Source organism: Chlorocebus sabaeus, chromosome 21 (assembly GCF_047675955.1).
Source record: "Chlorocebus sabaeus isolate Y175 chromosome 21, mChlSab1.0.hap1, whole genome shotgun sequence".
NCBI lineage: Eukaryota > Metazoa > Chordata > Mammalia > Primates > Cercopithecidae > Chlorocebus > Chlorocebus sabaeus.
In genome coordinates this window covers 130703932-130723301 of record NC_132924.1, presented here as the reverse complement: position 1 = coordinate 130723301, position 19370 = coordinate 130703932, and the positions used below count along the sequence as shown (strand labels likewise).

The 19370-nt window shown below is 53.8% G+C and overlaps 1 protein-coding gene across 2 annotated transcripts in view; it reads left to right on the top strand.

The window, feature by feature from the left end:
- The window catches only part of PTPRN2 (protein tyrosine phosphatase receptor type N2), a 985554-nt gene that overhangs the window by 467772 nt on the left and 498412 nt on the right, over positions 1-19370 (top strand). For both annotated transcript variants that reach the window (XM_007983635.3, XM_037991107.2), the window contains one exon: positions 1872-1951. In XM_007983635.3, coding sequence (XP_007981826.3) covers positions 1872-1951 — 80 coding nt within the window. The remainder of the gene's footprint in view (positions 1-1871; positions 1952-19370) is intronic.

Here is a 19370-nt window from a genome sequence, read left to right as displayed (position 1 = left end):
TGTGCCATTTGAGCACAAGTGTCAGGCACTCAGGGCCCTTGTGGAAGATTTTGGAGACAGGGAGAATCGGCCACTCTCACAGTCCTCACTCGGGAGTAGGGCTTTGAGAGGGGGCAGAACTCGGTACTCATGAGCGAGCAGGACGTCGTTGGCAGGAGAGCTGCAGTCCAGGGAGGGAGTGGCCTCCTTCCATCTGGGGACCCATAGTTGGGACCAGCAGAGGGCCCAGCCGAGGCACCATAGACAGGCCTGGGGCCTGCGGCTGAGACTTTAACCTGGGCTCGAGAAGACACCAGCTCCTGCTCTGTGGTCAGCCCTGGAGTCGACTTCCAAGGACGTTTTGCGTGCAGTAGAGCTGGATGCAGGAAGTCACTCCGCTCTGCTGTGACAGGGCACAGGCTTGGGCTAGAAGGATCACAGTGGGAACCAAGAGACAGTGGTGGATGTGGTGCATTTTCCAAGGGTTTCTGCAGAATTTGGTGACTAGCTGGATATTTCTGGCATAAGGAAGCCAAAGGGAATATCCGTAAGGTTAGAACGCTGTTTGCTCCTCAGAGCAGGTGCTGATTCAAGGCAGACCTCGCTGAGTTCAAAGTGATGCTAAGACTTCCACGTGGAATGTTCAGCCATGGCCGTGGTGTTAGGATGGTAACTGTGCTGCCTCGCGATGGCACGGTAGTCCCCTCCACCAAGGGCTTGCATGCGGGAGAGCTGCCCCTGGCCGGGAGAATGAGCAAAAATCCCGGGGAGGAAGACCAGAGGTTGGGACTAAGGTATCATGAGCGCAGATATTTGAATCACAAATACATGTGAGGTTGAAAGGATTTTGGGTGTAACGTCCATGGCCTGGGTGTCATATGCTGCCTTGGGATGAGCCTGTGGTGGAGGGAGGGAGGGGAGGCAGCCAACCTGTGGCACTTCTGACCAGCTGGGCTTGTACCCGTCAGCAAGGGTGTGTGGCTGCAGTGGGGACAGCAAGGGACCCTGGGCCACATGGTACCCACAGTTGAACGGCTTAGATGGGAGTGCAGGCACCTCCCAGGGACCAGGAGGCAACAGTCTTAGCTGCCGTCTCCCACCTCAATTGGGTCCTCCTCGCATTTCCTGTCGGTTCTGGGGATTTACTCCTTAGAAGACATTTAAGGGGTCCGTTCCAGGAAGAGCTGTCTACGGCTGTCGTCTGTGGACATGGGGTCGGTCCATCTGTCTTTGGGAACGGACGCTGGATTCCTAATTCATTTTGCGATGGCTGTAGGCACAATAACCAGTTCCTACTGCATGTGGGGTCTTCAGATGAATTAGATGGTTTAAAAAAGTAATGTATTTTTTCAAAATTATGGTTGACATAGCATTTAGGAAGCTTCAGACAATTTTGATAATTCCTGTCTAGCAATTCCCTGCCAGTTGTTTTTATACAGAGTAGTTCTTAATGACTTTGGTAGTTTTTTAAATGGTTCCTGTCAAAAGAATTTTAAAAATACTAGTCTCTTTCCTCTCTGCTCTTGATTCATACATCTCCCTTGGGCACCAAAGACTAAAATCTGTTTCAATAACAACATTTCTTTTTCCCTAGCTAGAATGTCTGCTTGCTACTGTTGGGTTTGGAGGTTGATTTGAATTTTTTAGGATAGCATATTACACTGTGATGTGTGTTTTGGAGAAGTGAAGCCCAAAAACGGAATTCTTGGCAAACGGAAACAAAGGTCATGGTGTGAAAGAAAACCGATGTCCGGTGGAGTTCGTGCCTGGAGCTGCAGTGGCCTCAGATATTCGTGTTTGTAAAAACACACCAGTGCTTTCCGTGTCGTTTTCAGAAAAGCAGTGTGGCACGTTGACTCCGTTACGAACTTATTTTAAATTATCCCTTCCAGGGTTCTCGGACCAGCAGTGACCTTCAAAGTGGGCGCCAATGTCCAGAACGTGACCACTGCGGATGTGGAGAAGGCCACAGGTGAGGCGCTTTCCACACACATGTACACGCACACACACGTGCGCACACACACACGCACGCAAACGTACACGCACAGCCGGGGCAGAGAGAGACGCACAGTACCCACAGGGAGCAACCCAAAGGAAGGTCACAGTTTCCGTGGAAAGCTGGTGTGTAGTGACGGGGACGAGGGGGCAGTCGCAGGGCAATGTGGCTGTCCGTGGGCACCGTCTGGGATTTCGCCGTTTGGGGAGGGATGGGCTGCCCTGATGTGTGGAACTGTCTCAGATAGAAGGCAGGACACACAGGGCTGCAAGTGACCGAGAACAAGTCCGGCTTTTGGAAAAGGAAGATTTCGTGTTTGTAGTAACCCCAGTGTGTGCAGAGCACGTGCAATTTTGCTTTGAGGTTTTTCGTTTTGTACCAGACCAGGAGCACACACCGGCCCTGCTCCTGACTGTGGTGGGCAGGTACCACAAAGGATCCGGGAGGTTTCAATAAAAACCGGCTGACTTCCAGACAGTTTCACTGTTCACAGCCCAGGGTTCTGGGCACTGCGAATCACACATTTTTGAGATGTACTTACAGATAGAGCTTGAGTGATCTTTGTTACATGATTAATAGTTGTCATTAAGTGAAAAACACAATGCTTTACTCACCAGAGTCTTGAAGAACAGAATGGGGTGGGGGACACAATGTTGTATTTTCGTCAACATAGCTTTTTTTTTTTTTTTTTTTTTTTTAGCTTGTTGAAAACTCTTGTATTGTTTAATCTTCCTGCCTAGTAAGAAAAACACAGGAAGCGTAACAGAACCTCAGCCTGGTGGCTTTCAGTGCATTAGGGCCGCTCCGCGGCAGGGCACTCCCGTTCTGTAATCGTTGATAAGACAGGGCTGAACACACAGACCCAGCCACAGCAGGAAATGACTCTTGCTTTTAGCCAGTCCTTTAGATTGCTAAATCTATGAACTTACTTTTTTTTTTTTTTTTTGCTTAAATTTATGTCCTTTTTTCCCAGTGTAAAATGCAGCAAAATACTCTGGTTTGTTTCGGGGTTTCGATACTTAGTTCTCATTGATTGAGGCGTCACTGCACTGGCGCCCTGTAAACTTGAAGTTCCGTTTTCCCATGAGAGTGATCAAGGCGGGAAGTAGTCGCCACGTTCTACGGGGTGGAGCACGTCGCTGGTCCTATCTGTTCTGGCTGCTGTGGGTTTGTTTATGGGACATCCTCGTGCCCTCAGTAACTCCTTTGCTCAAGGTGGTGATTTAGGGGGCTGAGAATTTGTGGTTGAAATACAATGCTTTGCAAAGTTGTACTAAACTTCTGCAGTCTGATTTAAGGTTCGTGGAGAGTTGAACCCCCAGTCTCATTTTGTTGCCATACTTTGTTGTGAGGCTTGAGGAGCTGGGGAGCAGGTGGGTAAAGCAGCCCAGCATCCTTACTCCAGCTGGGCGGTCCAGTGCGGTCCCGGCGCAGAAAGTCAGCGGGATCCATGCCAAACACTCCGGCGCAAGAAGGAACGGGGGTCCCAGCAACGGCTTCAACGCCTCGTGGCTGCCGGAGCTCCCTCCCTCCACGGCATCTGTTTTGCTTGCTCCAGTTCCCCGTCAGAATTGATTATTGGAGATATTTAAGACCAAATCCGTGATCAGGTATTATGCAAAAATGCATTGATAATTATTCCATGATTGGCAGTTTCTCCAGTACCGGGGAGCAACGCCACTGAAATTGGGTTTGCTGGACCTCAAGGATGCTAGGAATGGCAATCTTGTTATCTTTTTAAAAACCGTAACAATGTACTCACAGACAAGGACCTTTGATTTATTTTATGGCTGTCTAGAGAAAATGAGGTTGATTATTTGAAAGGTAGTTTCTCGGTCATTTCAAATGTGTTCATGTTATTTATCGAAGTGCTGCACCAAGGGGGAGTCACACAGGAAATGTACATTTGAATTTGTGTCTCATATGGACAACTTTGTAAACACCTGAATTTGCTAACTTGCACCAGTGCATCCATGTTAACTCCTGTGGCTGTGCAAGTCAGAATGTTTCTTGCTTGTTGAACGTGTGCAAAATTGTTTACATTCATGCAAAATTTTTAAAGAATTAGTTTTTTAACTATTTTTGAATAATTCTATGGTGTCATGAATGTGCCTGATGCTATATAAGAAACAGATTGACTGGGCACAGTGGCTCACGCCTGTAAACCTAGCACTTTAGGAGGCCAAGATGGGCGGATCACTTGAGGTAGGGAGTTCGAGACCAGCCTGACCAATATGGTGAGACCCCATCTCTACTAAAAATACAAAAAAATTAGCTGGATGTGGTGGCGCGAACCTGTAATCTCAGCTACTTGGGAGGCTGAGGTGGGAGAATCGGTTGAACCCAAGAGGCAGAGGTTTCAGTGAGCCAAGATTGCAGCACTGGACTCCAGCCTGGGCCACAGAGGGAGACCCTGTCTCAAAAACAAACAAAAAACAAAAAAACCAAGAGATTATAAAAATGAATTTTGTGACCACAAAGATCTTGCAGTTAGGCAGTGGACATGCCCACATGTGGTGCTGGCCCATTTGGCCTTGGGAGAGCGCTTAGCACGGTGACTGGTCCATCGGCCTCAGGAGAGCGCTTAGCACGGTGACTGGCCAATTGGCCTGGGGAAAGCACTTAGCACGGTGACTGGCCCATCAGCCTCAGGAGAGTGCTTAGCACGGTGACTGGCCCATCGGCCTTGGGAAAGGGCTTAGCATGGTGAAGAGGAGCCTCTTACCAAGTTTCAGGTGAGACATAGACAGGCTGACGTGATAGCAGGGAAGAGTTTCAAACTCAAAAGGAGTTTCTTGTGGTTTCTAGTTTTAAAAGGTGATGTGGAATCCTAATAGTGTCATCACAAATGCCCTACGGTGATGGGCGGACACCTTTGGAAGGACGTGTGGTGGTGCCTGTGTTTGTCACCAACATACGGAACTCAAGAGCCTGCTGTTGAAATTACTTGGGAGTGCTGGGTGCTGCCTGCACCTGCCAGCTGCCTGGAAGCCCAATGGCTGCTTGTGTCTGGTTCCCTCAAGGGCCTGAGGACTGGAGGCTGCAGACATCTTCTACTGTTATTAATGCAGGGAGATCACCCTGGCGGTAGAATTCAAAGGGCATTCATTTTGCTAATTTTATACAAAATGATACAAAACCTAATGAATAGGGGTGTAGTTAATCCCACATTAGTCCCCATCAAACGTCACGTGGTATTGATGCCGAATGAGAAGTGCAGCTGCTTTTCATTATTCAGCGTCTCTTCTTTATCCTAGGCAATGCTTTCCTGGGAATTCTGCTAATTTATGACCTTGGGTATGAGCACAGGGTATTAGTGAATATTAAAAATAAGTGGGTTTTGCTCAAGGAGGCACTTACTCTACCACAAAGTACGTAGAAATGACTGGTAGCTACTTCTAATCTCCGTGGCTCAGTTATGTAGTCGAACTGGCAGAACAGAAAAATCCTTTTTATTCTTCATTTCCTTGGTAGTTTCTTCTTAAATAGTATATTTCTGACCAATTTTTGTATTGCTCCTTTCACAGAAAAGGTAATTAATCATCCTTTAGAAACAGTGTTTGCTTTTGCTGGCTCCCAGTCTGCAGAGATCCCTGCCTGGTGACCTGTGGGGCTGCCTGTGGTTTATCGGTTTATTGCCGGGAATCCCCTCCGTGCTTGGCCGAGTTTCCTTCGGGCTGAGTTCAGGCTGTTTCTTCAAACATTCCCTCTCGGGCGCCCCGGAGGCTGTGTTTCTGGCACTCAGCCCTGCGTGGTGGGGTGAGGCTCATGAGGGCTCCTGTCCTGAGCAGGTTCCCCTTTGACCTCAGTATCCTCCACCTGACAGCCTCTAAGACACAGCCTGTTAGGGAGGCGCCCTGTGCCATTGCAGTAGCAGCGCCTCCGTATTCAGAGGTACGGCGACTTTCTGTGACGTCCTCCTGCTTCTGCCTGTTCAGCATCTTTGTGAAGCAGGTGAGTGTCAGAGCAGGGTGGTGTCTGCTATGCTGCTCTGTGTTTCGCGCCTCATACGTAGCGTGTCCACATGGAGGGAGAGGCTCCCCTCCTCTCTTGTGAGCCTCTCTTGAATCCCGGCTCAGAACTGGACTCTGCCGAGGCCCGGACCCCACAGCCCGCGGTGTTCTGCGTTAGCCACAGGCCTCTGCTGGAGCAAGGGCTGCCCAGGCTTCTGGCCTCTGGTAAAGCAGACAAAACGTGTTTATTTTGAAAAGCATAATGGCGAAGTGAATTCCTCTGTAACACATACTTACAATCCAGCCAGCCTGAACCATCAACCCCAGGCAGGCATCGGTGCTTCATGGTCTGGTCCACCCTGTGCAGATTCTGTCTTGGGCAATGCATCGCACCTTCCTAAGGCGATATCACTCTGGAAGTCAGTGGCCCTGCCCTCCTGGACCCCCCGCCGCGGTGCCGGGGCTGCTTAGACAGCAGCTCTTTGGGGCAGTGGATGGCACATCGGGGAGGGCAGGGCAGGGCTTAGACGAGGCTTCACAGAGAATCTGGCCTTTGGGCAGAGCACGGGGACTAGTGTGGGTCTCAGGGACTGAAGGTGAGGGGAACGAGAATGGTGCATCCTGGGTGTGGGGTCCAGTGTGCCAAGGACATGCCAGGAGGAGGCTGGCAAGGTGGAATTCAGAATCGGACTTCATAGTGTGGGAACTTCATCTTCAGCAGCCACTAAGGAGGACTTGGGCCTGCATTTTGCTGCAGCTGGTGGGTTCAGCTCCGCTGAGGTGGCCCCGGGGAGGGGGAGGGGCGCTCACCACAGCATTGGTGCACGAGCAGCAGACATCCCTCATCTGACTCCTGCACACCCGCTCCCCAGGGAGGCCGCGCCGGCTGGAGCTGCGCGCTGGTCACCAGCAGTGAGGCCCAAAGCCATCCACGCTCCCACACACCCGCTCCCCAGGGAGGCCACGCCGGCTGGAGCTGCGCGCTGGTGGGGCCCGAAGCCATCCACACTCCCGCACACCCGCTCCCCAGGGAGGCCACACCGGGTGGAGCTGCGCGCTGGTCACCAGCAGTGAGGCCCAAAGCCATCCACACTCCCACACACCCGCTCCCCAGGGAGGCCACGCCGGGTGGAGCTGTGCGCTGGTGGGGCCCGAAGCCCATCCACGCTCCGGTACCACCCTCATGATTAAGAGATTGGAACAAGACAAGAGGAACTCCTGAGTCTTGAGTGTGGAAAGGAAGTTGCAGTCTTATTAGAAATGAAGGAGGATGCTTCGGAAATGTTCAAAAAAGCCACTTGCTGAGAAAATTGCCTCCATGTGCAGGTGAATGAGACACCTGTCAAACTGATGAAAGTGACTCTCCAAGGACCCGCACTGTCCTCGGAGGGTCTTCCAGGCACGGGGATCCTAGCGCTCCCCTTCACCAGACCCCCAGGGTGCAGCTGAGGAAACAGCACCAGAGCAGTGAGGCTGGAGGTGTGGCCTGGGTGGCCTGGCCCCCGTTCCACTGTGCATGGGCCACTGTGTCATGTCCTCGTTGGAGCTGAGCTGCCACCAGGATCCGCGTGGCTGGGGGCTCCTGGGCTTCGGCTGTGGCTGGTGCAGGGCTCGCGCTCACCCTGCCGCTCCACAGCCATGAGGTTGAGGATCCCACAGCTCGCCTGGCTGGGGTGTCACCCAGGGAGGGTGAGAGAGAGGCTTTGGGGGAAGCACCATGCTGTCCTTCTGCTCTAGGACTCGCGGCACAGACACAGGCAATGAGGAGTAACTAAAAAGAGGAGCCTCCAGGAGAAACAGACGAAGGAGTGGAGGGTGCGGTGTGGGAAGGGTGGGCCGGTGGGGCTGGTAGGGTCTGCACAGCAGGCCCCGCAGGCTCAGTGCCCAGGGCCTGTCTCCTGCTGGACCTGCTGCCTCGGGGGTGGGTGGGCGAGGGGCTGCAGTGTGTGAACCAGGCCCCACTTGTGTCCAGGGCCATGTGGGCTGGACACGGAACAAGAACTCCTGCCTGCCTGGGAGCGCCTCCCCCGGGCTGCGGCAGAGACCGGCCGACGGGAGCACAGGTGAGGACTGTCTGCCTGGGAGCGCCTCCCCCGGGCTTCGGCAGAGACCGGCTGACGGGAGCCCAGGTGAGGACTGTCTGCCTGGGAGCGCCTCCCCCGGGCTGCGGCAGAGACCGGCCGACAGGAGCACAGGTGAGGACTGTCTGCCTGGGAACGCCTCCCCCGGGCTGCGGCAGAGACCGGCTGACGGGAGCACAGGTGAGGACTGTGGTGAGGTCCTGCCTGCCAAGGAGCAGGTGCCCCGTGGCTGCAGCCCGGGGAGGTTTTCAACAAGTTTCAGTTTGGACGGAGGCTTTAGGGAATCGGATGGTCGGAGCTGCACCCCGTGACTCCATTCTGAACAGCCAGGTAATTACTTCTGGCATTTTGACAAGCGTTTGCAGGAGTAGAGCTCGGGGCCGGCAGCACCCAGCACCTGTGCTGACCTTCCCGGCTGCGAGGAGAGAGGCCACCCGTGGCTCTGTAATTAGAAGTCCTGAAAGCCGCCTTCATCATGGCTTTACCCCAAGCACAGACAACACTGTGGCAGAAAGTAATTGCATCGCCATCATTGACAGGGCTACCCGCATGGAACTCCAGGAGCCGCGTTCGGGGGACACTCGAGGATGCTGCTAAACAAAGGCTGGGAAACTGCCTCGCCCGGCAGCCACTTTTCTGCGTTCATTTTTATACAAAGGGGGTTTATGCACTGGAAACACCGTTAATGGGAGCAGCTCGTTCTCTCCTGCCAGTGACCAAGCAGTGCTGATCCTGCTGGAAGAGGGTGGCGTCTGGTCCCATCTCCAACTCACTGCTGGGGAGCGCCTGGTCCCCTCCAACTCACTGCTGGGGAATGCCTGGTCCCACCCCCAACTCACTGCTGGGGAACGCCTGGTCCCACCTCCACCTCACTGCTGGGGAATGCCTGGTCCCACCCCCAACTCACTGCTGGGGAGAGCAGGTTCCATTTCATCCTCACATTCAGGTTCATTTAGAATTCACACCGTGCGCAGGGAGAAGGGCCCCCGGGGCCCTCCAGCTTCCCCTCCACCTCAGGAACCGCATCAGCACGTGCACTGCGAGGGACCGACTGTCACAGGTGGCAGCGGGAGCTCACCCCTAGTTGGCTGGGGTTTGGGGGCAGCCTAGGTAAACACCCATAGAAATTCCACTAAGACCTTTATGCACCAAAACTTGTAAAACCCACTTCTGAAAAACACGAGTGAGAGTTTGGAAGTGCGTGGGATTCTCTGTAGGCTTTCACATGTGCAGGAGGCTTCCGGGGCCAGAGAACCTGTTAGAAACAGTGAATCACCGCCACCTTCCTGCACCCTCTGATGCCTGGGAGGCTGCCGAGGGGGTCCCAGCTGTTCTCTCCACGGAACGCCCAGCGTCCCCACAGAGGGATCCGGGGGAGAGGCTCTGATGCGGGTGCAGTCAGCTGCCGGGGGAGGTGAAATCCAGCAGAAGGCCCTGCACCCTGGATGTGCAGGAGGGGGTTCTACTGGCTGTTTGGGGGTCATGGAGCACACCGTGGGGGTTGCTGAGTTTCCCAAGTGTTTCTCTTCCTTGCACGTGGGTTTCTCTCTTCACTGCCCTGGGCCCTGTAGGGTTAGACTGACGGGAGGACGGCAGGATGGCCGGCGGCCGTGGCCAGGGCACGTGTGTCCTCCCGTGGTAGCCGTCCTAGCCCACTGGAGGTGAGCTGTACTTGGGGGGAGTCCCAGGGAGCCGCATCTGCTGGTGGAGATGCCGCTGGGCTGTGGGCCTGGGGGAGGAGGACTCAGGCTTTGCTGAGGAGCCTGCTGTCCATTTGGCGCTCTGTTTTGCTGACTGTTGAAGCCCTGGTCTTTCCATGACGCGAGGCCGCCGTGCCTGTTTTCACAGCCTCTTCTTTTGCTCTTTATCCATAAGCGAATGCTGTTTCCACTCTTTCCCTCACCTCCGCATAGAAAGGGCAGTGTCTTCATACCTGAGTAGAAAGTGGCTCATTTTAAATCAGGGCTATGTGCCGCAGAGCAGCTTGGCATGGCATTGCTTTGAGACCTGAAGGAGGAAAACAAGGGGTGCCCGAGGAAGGTGCACTTGGAGCCTGCAGGGAGAGGCCAGGATGGCCCTGAAGACAATGCGTGGCCCCACACCCTCCCCCGGGCACCTGGAGACATGACTTCCAGCCAGCACACGGGTGCCACCACGCTCCCTCCTGCAACCGCAGCTCACAGGCTGTCTCTGAGCTGAGGGGAGGCCGATGTCTGCCAGAAGCCACTTCTTGGGAGTTCTTCTACCAATACCAGTTCCCATGGCAACTTGACAGGAGCAGTAGGGGCAGAGGAGCAGAAATGGTGCTGAGTGCAAAGGTGGTGCTGAGTGTAAAGGTGGTGCTGGGCACCCACCTCCCCAGCAGCTCCTGCCCCAGCTGCAGCTGAGCCACTGCCCTGGGTCTCTGATGGTCAGCCCAGGAGTCCTGCCCTGCAGCTGCACTAGGTCACAAGTCTGGGCCATCTCGGGCAGGGCGGAGGGTTTCCCCTGCTCTGCCATGCCTATGGGCCCCTTGGGACAAGCTCAGGTCTTGAGATAAGAATTGTCCAAATGTTATGACTTGAGAGACTCTGAAAGGCTCAATTATTTAAAAAATTATGTTCCACCAGTCCATTGGCATCTGAAACTCTCCCCTTGTTGTCTCCTTGTGCTTTGGGGACCCTACAGGGCTAGGCAGCAGCTGAAGTGTGTGGCACAACCCCCTTGGCAGTTGGTGGCCCCTGTGAGTGCACAGTTGATCAGACTAGCATAGGGTCAGCTTGGTGAGCCTGGGGAGGTTCCTCCTGACACCAGGACTCGGGAGAGGCAGCTCTTGGTTGGAAGGCAGGGGAGGTTCAGTGAAGTCTCAGGACCAAGAGCTGCCTGGGATGGGAAGGGATGGGTCCCTGAGCACTTAGAACCAGCACGAGGATATTCAGCACGTGGGAAACAATTGCTCAGAAGCTCGTCTGCTGGGGATGCTTGTCACAGGCAGATCTTACCTGGTCAACACCCACCCGAGGCCACTGGGCTCTCAGGCCTTGTGTCCGATTCTTTGCAGTTTTCCTCCCAGCACGGGAATGCCAAAGCTCTGAAGGCCCATTCTTGAAAATTTACCTGTTAATTCACAAGGCAAGGCTGGCACCTGAGTCCCCTGGCCCTGTAATCACTCTTAATAAGGAGGGTGCTGCAAACCATCAGGCCTCTGACTTATTGGCCAGGACGGCATTCTAGGTTTTTGCATTAGTGGAAAAAGTCATTGGGTGATGATGAGTTGGCTAAATGCACACGGGTCAGTAGAACCAAAAGGGTTCAACTGAATGGCATTTAGATCCTACATGAGCGCCTCCCCCCGCCAGGAACGCCTCCATCACCACGAGCGACTCCCCCGCCACCAGAACCTCCCCCGCCACGAACGCCTCCCCCCACCACGAACGCCTCCCCCCACCACGAGCGCCTCCCCCCGCCTCCCCCGCCAGGAGCGCCTCCATCACCAGGAGCACCTCCACAGCAATTGGCTGCTTTACCTAATGAAGCTGACGGCGATGGAGCCTCCTTACTCTAGGTCAGTCCCTGCTTTTGGATGTCTGCTGTGTTGGCCGTATTCAGTGCCCCATGGATTAGGCTCCAGTCTAGGTCAGGCGTCAGCCTCTCCAGCCCTGCCTGGATGTTCTTTGCCATTTCATAACAGCTGAGGCTGGCGAAATGAAAGAGGGAAGAAGGGGAGCTTGGAGTTCAGAACTTGAGTTCACAGCAGCCTCCTGGCTACTTGCTTTACTTGCTTGTTTTGTGACTTTGAACAACTCATTGACTGTTTTCAAACTTCAAGGTGCCTTCTGTCAGCCAGGGCCAATAGTTACACTCCACGAGGCTGCATTAGGATCAAATGAAGTGGAAATAATTTGATGTGAGAGCAAAATGTAAAGTTTGAGCAGTTTACAAGTCGTTGGTTGCCATTGCTCACTCGAGATGTCCATTGGTCTTGCGTGCCTGGGCATCCCACGAATGCCTGGAGTGGGAAAGATACCACGGCAAATCCTCATGAAGAACTCTCTTTTCAGTTGTGTTCTTTACTTGGCTGCAGACGGACAGTAGGATTTCATAGGGTTAGAAGAATAGCAATAATCATGGGTAAAGAATGGAGGAGGTGGGGCATGGTGGCCATGCTTGTCATCCCAGCACTGTGGGGAGTAAAGAATGGAGGAGGTGGGGGTGTGGTGGCCATCCCTGTCATCCCAGCACTTTGGGAGGCCAAGGCTGGAGGGTCACTTGCCAGGAGTTTGAGACCAGACTGGGCAACATAGTAAGACCCCATCTCCACAAAAATATTTAAAAATTTAGCCAAGCATGGTGGTGCACCTGTAAGTCCCATACAGGAAGATGAGGTGGGAGGATCTCTTGAGCCCAGGAGTTCCAGGCTGCAGTGACCTGTGACCATGCCACTGCCTCTGAGCTTGGGTGATAGAGCGAGACCTTATCTCTAAAAATTTTGTTTAAATAAAGAATGGGAGAGGATCTTGAGCTGATCAGACCCACCCGCGTCCGGCACTAAGACATCTTCTTGCAGCGCTACTCCCTCCTTACTGGACTGTCTTCTGTGTCAAGACGAGGCTGTTTCACTAACAAGATGTGATGATTTGTATCACGCAAATCCCACGGTTACGGAGAGCACGTGAAGACAGCGTCGGCAGCAGGGTTATCACATCCTCTGGCGGGCAGCTTGGGAAGGGAAGTTTTAATCTGTGTTGATATTTTAGCACTGATTAAAGGTGGATGTACAATTATACCTTTTAAATTTCAAGACAGTTCGCACTCTATCAACACCTTGTCTTATTACAGTTGCAAACCATGAGAAAGCAAGTTGAGAATGAAAAGTCGTTGGCAAAAGTAATTACACAATTTCCTCACGTGGTATAAAATGGTACAAATCGAAAGTCCCGTCAGCTTCACAGCTGTTGACCGACCAAAATGACATCTCCCAACAAATGCTGGTGGCAGGAGCTTAAGATGCTTCTTCCTTAGAGAGATCTGCATTTCTGTTTAGACTGAAGCAGGTGTAGATATCTTAGTTTCACAGTGATGATTTGGGCTGAGTGCTCACATTCAATAGGCACCCAGTTCCAGTGGTTTGTGGGGTTTAACGATGCGTTTTTAAAATGAAGCCGTACCAGTGCTGGCCGTGCTTCCCTGAGGATGCTGCCTCTGTTCTGCCGAGCGCAAAGATGGTGCTGAGCGCAAGGATGGTGCCGGGCACCTACCTCCCCAGCAGCTGCTGCCCCAGCTGCAGCCCAGCCACTGCACTGGGTCCCTAATGGTCCTGGTGTGGGAGCTGCGGTCTGGGCCTCCTGTGCACTGCACCATACCCTCGGCTGCCATGAGCATGAGAACCCCACAGGGGCAGCAAGCTCAGAGCCTGGTGGGCCTGATCACACAGTCACTTGTGTTGTTTCTTAGGGACAGTAAGGGATGGAGTCCCCACACTCCAGCCTGCTCTGCTCAGTCAGGGCCGCTGTCATGGGCCGCTCTCCCTCGGGGACTGCACAGCCTGGGCCCCCACCAAGTCCTGGCGCCCACCCTGGCCTGGCTCTCCTCCAGCCCAGCATGCCTGCCTTCCTCCGTCCTTTTCCCATACCCAGTCCTGCCAACTCCCAGCTGCAAGGTCTGTGCCACCCTGCAGGAAGGGCCTCAGCGGCCGTCCTCAGACCCCACCCCGTCTGCCCTGACCCTGCCGCCTCACCAAATTCTAAGCAACCCGTGGCCCGGCCTGACCTGGTATGCTGCTCTGGGAAGGAAGCACTGGTGGGAACAGTGCTCGCTCGCTCCTTCGTGCCTCGTCTCTGGCAGCTTTCCCCACGGGCAGAGCTGCGTGGTCATGGTGGAGACTTCCTGGCCCACAAAGCCTCCAACATTCGCTCTCCAGCCCCTTACAGAAACCTTTTCTGAAGATTGTAGAACAGCGGTTCTCCCAAGCTGGAGGTTGTTAAAAATGCAGACTCTTGGGCCCCACCCCAGAGGTTCAGAACATGTCCTGGAGGCAAGGCCAGCAAGCCGTTGGGAGCAGCCTCCAGGGACCTTGATGGCACTGGAGCCGAGCACCACTCACAGCGACAGCCCAAGAGCTCCTGAAGACAAACCCCGGCCCCTGCCAGCCGGGAGCTCCTCTGCAGTAGACACTCACAAACGCCTGCTGGCCGGAGCGGTGGCAGGGGAGGTAGAGGACTTCAGGCGTTGGAAGTGGCCCCTCTGCATCAGGAGACACCCTGGGTGTGGGAGGAGGCTTCGCCGAAAAGCATTGCAATTGTATTATCACATGTGTGGAAATAAGAATTTCATCTCAACTCTACACTTGCCCTCCACCCATCTAACATACCTCCTCAGCCCTCCTGTGGCCGAGGCAACGTGCACAGTAACTACAGCAGCAGGCTGCTTAGCTGCTAGGTGTAAGAGGAGAAATTTCAGGAAAACAGGAAAATATAGCCTGTTTTTCTCCCCATCTCTGAGCTTTCAGCCTATAACTAACTATTCCCTACTGTAATTTTTGTGGGGTTTGCTGATATTGAAGGAAGGTGACTGAAAATCTGCTTAAGATTTTGTCTTTATTTCCTGCTTGACAGGCCTAGGGCCCCACGGAGGGAGGGCTCTCGCTGCAGAGGCCTCAGCCACCCCATATGTCCCAGGGATGTGCTCACGTCACGAGGACTAGTCCTTTGGGTCACATCCTGAGGTCCAGGCTCACCTGCCAGCCTTGCCGTCTCCTTGGCATTATTACTTTTCCCGTAAAGCGTACAATCTGGGTAAAGATGTATTCGTAGGGGACTTCACCAGGTGAGAGCTGCCACAACTCAGGTGTGTGTTTGCTAAAGCTGATCTTAGCATTGACATTCTCCTGTAGGGAAAACTACTTTCTGTCTCTCCACAGTGCCTGGTTTTGGAATTTCTCCACGGAGTTTTGTAAACCTCTTGTGATGCCAGCTGAAAAGGCTGTGTTCCTTTGAGCGCTCAGAGCCCTTCCATTCTGAAGAGTTGGGAGGTGGTTGAAGGCTTTGCAAAGGAAACAGCATAGCTTAGAACACATTCTGTGGCAAAACCACCAGAGAGAACCGGGGGTAGCCACCCTGCAGGTCGGTGTGCCTGTCGGCCCTGGCCCTGAGCCTGGCAGCCGCATAGGGTACAGCCGGTATTTAGAACCTCGTTTCATCCTGAAGCCAGAAGGTGGCCGTTTCTAGAGAAGGCCTTGAACGAAGGGGACTCATCCACATCATGGAAAGTGCCATCCCAGGCTGGTGGTTGGGAACGGAGAGGGAGGCAGAGGCGGCGCACCCGCTTGCTAATGGAGTCTTATTTTTGTGTGATGCCTCTAAGCCTGAAGACCCCCAAGCTCATAGCTGTTCCTTGCTAGAGAAACAAAGCAGCATTATTATGTGATTTCCAGAGGAAACAAATGGAAACATACAACTTCATGTCAGAGGGACGTGGGACACATAGGTAAACTGAGGCAGGGAAAGAAAGCCCGTCACTGCATAAGGTTAGAAAGCCAGGGCAGGACCTTTCTCTGAACAAAACTCTGCACGCAGTCCTGCCCATCCACCTCTTCCCTTTTAAAAACATTTTCTTCAAGAATTGAATGGCCACATAGTTTCTTATTCTAGAATAACACAGAAAGACAGTGCCATTCCCATGCTCTGGGGTAATTTCCATTTTAAATATGCAATTTCTCCTCTTTTAATAGAAGTCAGATTTCTTTTATCTGTAATTAAATCCAGAATATGCTATTTTTTGAAGGTCCTCGTGGAGTTTTGACTTTATTGTTCTGAAAATGAATAAGAGTTCTGAGCGTCAGTTCAGTGAACGACTCAACTCATTACCCACTGGTTGTGAAACACAAACCTTGATCTGACCCGTGGGGGCCGTGTGGTCATGGCAGCCCCCACCCTCCCGCCGGGTCTGCTGGCTCCATCTGCCCCGCCAGCCACTGTCTTTCCGGCCACAGCCCGTTTAGCCCAGGGCCCTTTGGCACGGACCTGAGACTGGGCTCTGACTTGGTCAGATGACCACGAGAACACAGCTGCTTCTGGAGGCCCGTATTCCGTGCACCGTGCCCCTGCTCACTGCAGAATTCTGCACGTTGCATTTTGGGGTGAGTCTTCAGTAGACCTTATGGGACTCCCCTATGATCTTATGTCCTCGGTTTTCATGAGGGGTGTGAGGTAAGAAACTCGTTGAGAAAACTCACCTGGAGCTGCTGAGGAGGCTTCTCCAGGTCTCTCAGCCAGAACACAGCTGAGTCCATCTTGGGGCCCAGGGCCAGGAGAGAAGTTGGTGTCCCTGGTGAACCACATGGTTCCGGCCACCAGGCAGTCGGAGTCACCTCCCGTGTCACACGTCTCTGGTTTGGAGCTGGGAATCTCGCTCCGGATTTTGTGCTCACCTGCCTGGCTTCTCTCACCCAGAGGAGTGCCGGATTACGTCAGTTACCAGGGGCGCGGCACCACCTTTCTGCCTTTCTTCCCCTGGATTGTTTCTCAGCCTTGGTCTTTATTAAGCTGAGTGTTTATACCTGAGCTGCCTGCAGCCCCTTTGGAAACAGGTGAAGCATCCATCATCCATAAAATTGGCCACTCTGTGCCCCGTCCCCGGGAGGCCCTGGCACTCCTTTCCCCAGGGACACCCGACAGCCCAGGGCAGTCATCACGGAGCCATGCCGTGACTTGGAGGAGAATGGGGTTGAACCAGGAGTCAGTTCTGTTGTAGGGAAGGTGACCCTTTCTCTTTCCTCCCCTGCAGTCAACTTCTGGAAATCACTGGCACAGGGAGGGCTTCGGTGAATAGGAGATGATGGAGGCCTTGAGAAGAAAAAGCAGCATCTGGGGAGGAAGGAGTCCTTGGCGTCCCTCAGACACAGTGTGTAGATGGCTGTCTTTTTAGCCAGATTCCAGCAAATACCTGGACAGGAAACCATGGGGCAGTGTCCCACATGACCAATGCATCCAAGCAACCTCATGGCACTGGGCTCCCCAGGCTCCCCCGCGGCTGTGGCCCCAGCCTCTGGCCCCACAGCTCCCTCATGTACCTCCCACGCTCTCCCGAGGGCTGCAGCTGTCCTGGGCATCTCGTCTTGGTCGTCTGGGTAGCAGGTCCTGAGAGAAGTACCCAGGAGAATGCTGTGTGTGTCCCGAGCTCTCCAGCTGCTTCCGACCCCTGGACTTGGACACCCAGTACGTGTTCTGGTTGCCAGAGTCAATGTGATTAAACCCCAACTTGCTTGGGGTGCCTGCTTTTTAGGTGAACTATGTGGAATTCACTCCAGGTCTCTCCCTTTCCTTGTATGTGGGAAGGTTTGTACTTGGAGGCTGGGACCTCATCACCTCTAGCAGCAGACACAGGGCCCTGCGTGGCCACATTCTGCTGAGAGGTCCCTGCTGGTGGAACTGTGGTGTCTCACTGAGCATGTGTGTGTGTGTCTTGCTGTGTGAGCCCATGTCTCCCTGTGTGTGTGTGAATGAGTGTAGTGTGTGTCTGTCACTGACTGTGTGTCTCACTTTCTGAGCACGTACGCACGTGTGTAAGTGTGCAGAACGGTCATTAGCTGACTGGTATTAGGTTTTGTCATGGTTGCCTTCTGGAAACTGTGTAGGGCACCCCATTCCCTGACCTGCCACTGACAGTGCCTGGGAAACTGCAGAGCCCACCACACACGTGCACACATGTGCATCGAGTGTTACTGGAAAACTGCAGGGGCCCCCCCAACAGGTGGACACGTGTGCATCGAGTGTTACAGCAGGAACAGAGCTAGCACCTGCAGCCCTGGCTGGTGTCCACAGGACTGAGTTTCAGTCCCACAGCCTTGACTTCCATGTGATGTTGGACACATTGGTCTCCTCCAGCCTCGTTTTTTCTATCTGTGAACTGGGCTGACACTCCACTGTGAGCTGATGTAAGGCCACCTCAGATAACCTCTGTGCTGGGTGCTCCGTGCCGTGGCTGTCGCCCCTGTCACTGTACTGAGGCTGTTGCAGAAGTTGGCGTGGGGCCTGGGCTTCCACACCAAGGTGCGAGATGCTCACCCCATGGAATGAGGTCACTCTGGCAGCAGGACCGCGGCCGTGCTCATGCCAACTCCGCCTTGGTGGGGCACCACGCATGGGCACTCCCTCTGGTTGGGCAACAGCTGTCATACTGGATTGTGTTCACTTTTTGCCTTAAATTATTAACTGCCATTTCTGCTCATCAAAAAAGTGGCGTTAGGTGCTTCCACATGGATCGAAGGGCGCTGTCGCTAGTGGGTTCCTGCTCAGAGCAGCTTGTGTGATGTTTCGTCTTGACGCTTTGACAGGTTAACAACCTTCTCATCAGGATCATTGTCAGGTCCTTCCGGTGTGGTCCTGGGGACCAGTGACGAAGGACACTCCCATCGCGTCTCAGCTACGGCTCTTGGGCCACGGGCAGCGGCACTTAAACAACAACCCTGGAGCCACAGGCTTCCTCCGTCCACAGCCAGTGTGCCCACGGACAACACACGTAATTGTGGACACCACTTGGCCACCACGACTATTTACACTGCAGCCCCGGGGGCCACAGCGGCGGCCGGTCTCTCCTGAATGACGGTTCAGCACCGAGTGCGTTGGTGGCACAGTCCGTTTCTCTGCCAAGCACTTGTGTTGTGCCTGGGGTCTGAACCACAGCAGCACGTGGACGGGAGAGATTCCCCCAGAACAGGTGTCTGGGGCAGGCGGGTTGCAGGGTGGCTGTCAAGCGCGTGGAGACCGTGCCTGTGGCTTCGTCCCTGCGTGGACTCAGTCCTCCCTGTCAGGTGCGTGGGGCCCGTGCCTGTGGTTTCACCCCTGCGTAGACTCAGTCCTCTCCTTGTTTCAAGTGGTCCCTGGGTCCTTTGTGCACGTCAGTAATCGCAGAGGTGGGACGAACACTCTGAGCAGAGCAGCTTGGCTGGGCTTGTCCCTTTAATTTGCATCACGACAGATGATCGTGATCACTCATCGCCCGACGACTGCCCGCTCTGCCACGACCACCTTTCACTGAGCCAGTGGCTGAGCGACAGGGACAAAGCCGCCCGTCTCAGGCTTGGGGAAAACACATGTTAGTCAGTAGAGTTAAACCACCTGATTTATTCTGTATTTTGGAAGGTCAGTTTGATTTAAGGAAATGTCAGTTTGATGGAATGTTTTGAAGGAAATGCAGCTCATAAATACTGCGCTGAAAGCTCAGCCTTGATACAAGCTCACTTTATAAAATAACTTAATAAGGGAAACTTTCAGTTCAAACAAAAAGCCTTGAAAGGTCCTTCTTCATCCCTCCAGGCCGTCCTTCTTAGCAGGGCCGACGTGGCCTCTTTCCATGCCGTTCATCGCTTTGCAAAACCTTTCT